At 50.2% G+C, this 2,278-nt stretch overlaps 1 protein-coding gene across 1 annotated transcript in view; it reads left to right on the top strand.

The window, feature by feature from the left end:
- Nucleotides 1–2,278, top strand: part of SV2B (synaptic vesicle glycoprotein 2B) — an 84,826-nt gene that overhangs the window by 39,698 nt on the left and 42,850 nt on the right. The window contains exon 4 of the mRNA XM_004709890.3: nt 1,329–1,462. Within this exon, the coding sequence (XP_004709947.1) occupies nt 1,329–1,462 (134 nt within the window). The remainder of the gene's footprint in view (nt 1–1,328; nt 1,463–2,278) is intronic.

Here is a 2,278-nt window from a genome sequence, read left to right as displayed (position 1 = left end):
ACACACACACACACACACACACACACACACACACACGGGCCTCAAAAATTTTATGGAAAATTGAGAAGATAATAGAAAATTTCTGTAAACTTTTGAAGTCCCCCGCCCACCCTGTGTGTGTGTGTGTGTGTTTCAGTGTGTGTGTGTGGATGTTTATTGGTGTTTTTTGAAAGATTATTGGAATTGTATTCAGAGATATTTTGAGTGCCTCCAAAAAGCCAAATTCTGTATTTGATAGCCTGGTCTTTTTTACAACAAGTCTTTTGCTAATCTTTATATTAATTTCAAAATCCTTGGCACCAAATGCCATGAAGCCGTGTTTAAAAAGCATCAGATCCACCCTCCGGACAGGTGAGCGAGTGCTGGATCCCTGGCGCTTCCCCACATCGTAGGTCTGTGGGGGAGGTCCTGTCTGTGCACAGGTCCAGAGCTGCATCCATGGGGTGACACAGGTAGGACTTGACGCTGGTCTTTGTGATGCCAAAGTCTAGGCTCTGTTCTCCCCTGCTGCCTCTTGATCCCCAGAAGGATCTTTAGGATGCTGTTTTGTGGCTCCTGGAGGCAATTTTGAGCAGCGATTTCAGAAATGCTTTGAGCCATGATAGCTGATTGGGAGCCAGTCATTTTTTCTAGTTCATTTCAGTGACCTGGGATTCATTTGCATATAAAAGCTCACTCAAACAAGAATTAGAATATTCTTCAACGTGTTGTACCGACCCATTGGCATCCGAATTATGAAGAGCTGGCATTGTACTTGGACCTGGGAAAGAGGGGGTGCCTCTGGAAGCCCCTTGCCTTGCACAGTCCTCCACAAATCACACTTTCTCATGAGACAAAGTGTCCCTGACCACAAGAGGACAAGTGCACTAGGAGCCACAACCCCTCTCCTGACCACTTCCCAGGTCCTCCGGAGCCCGAGGCCCACTAAACTTAGGATCATACAAGGATTTTCAGTCTCACCGAGTTAGCGCGTGTGGAGGGTCTGTCCACTCATCTCAGCACGAGAACCTTCCTGCTGTGGGGGGAGGGCTGGGAGCCTGACAAAGAGGGGGTTCTACAAAATTGAAGCCTGTGTCCCACTGGGCCTGACTTTCCAGTGTATAGTCAGTCAAGGGAGGGAGATTGCTTTGGGTCTAAGTCGCTGTCTGTACAGTCATCTAATGCCTGTGGAGCCCCCATCTCCTCTCTCAGACTTGCACCAGAAGCCTGGGAGGCGCAGCAGGGGAAAGGTGCATTTCAACCAGCCCCCGGGAGATTCTCCCTTGGGGAGACCAGAGTGCCCTAGAGTTGCTCCTCACATCCAAGTGAAAGTCGGTACTTCTTCGCAGGCTGGGGCTTCAGCATGGGGACCAGCTACCACTTCCACAGCTGGAGAGTGTTTGTCATCATCTGCGCTCTGCCCTGCACCGTGTCCATGGTGGCCCTGAAGTTCATGCCCGAGAGCCCACGCTTTCTGCTGGAGGTAAGTTGTGCCTTCACCATCTCTACGTGAGCAATCCAAACACCATCAAAAATCCGAGCTTTGCTTCTCTCTGCGCTCAGCTCAATGCCGGCACCTGTTGCCTCCCGGGTCACAGTGTCCCAGTGGTTGTCAAATCGGGGTGTGAAGGCTGCATAGGATGGACTGTCTAAGCTGGAGGGACTCAGGGGCTCCTTGGGCCCAGAGAGGGAGAGGCACTCCTTGAGGCTAGGCAGTGGGGGACGAGCACCTCCTCAGGCTGCTTCATGCCCCGAACTCTCCAGGGTCCTGATTAGGGAGCTCTGGGCAGCTCTGTGAGACTTTTCCATGCTGCAGTGAGGTCTGTTGTAAAGCTAGGTCCTCTTACCACTTTCATCACGTGCAGATTGGCAGGGTCCCTGCCTGCCGGAGAGCGGTCCTCGCTGTCCTGAGAACTGAATCTAGGAGCCTTCACACTTGAGTTCTTCACTGAGTGGTGCTAATTCCCTCTCCAGTCCCACTGACCAGGAGAGTGATACAGCAGGACATTGTCTACCCTTGTTTCCTTCAAAATCTATCTTTTGTTGCTTCTTTGCCTTTATCCTGTCAGTGAGGTATATCCTCCCACTCGCTTTCTGTGGAGCCCAGCAGTCAGTTCTACCATTTAACTGTGAATGGATCATCCTGGTTGTGTTAAGCTGGGTTAAGTAGAGAAACAAATCCAGTGACACTCATATATGTGCAAGAGAGAGCTTTGTACCAAGAAGTAGTTATATATTAAGTAAAACTCCCAGCCCAGTTTAGATCAAGTCCATAAGTGGGATACTAGTCCATAAGTCC

Source organism: Echinops telfairi, unplaced genomic scaffold (assembly GCF_000313985.2).
Source record: "Echinops telfairi isolate 266 unplaced genomic scaffold, ASM31398v2 ScPeMD7_7409;HRSCAF=8447, whole genome shotgun sequence".
NCBI classification, from domain to species: Eukaryota; Metazoa; Chordata; class Mammalia; order Afrosoricida; family Tenrecidae; genus Echinops; species Echinops telfairi.
This window is presented reverse-complemented; position numbering and strand designations above follow the sequence as displayed.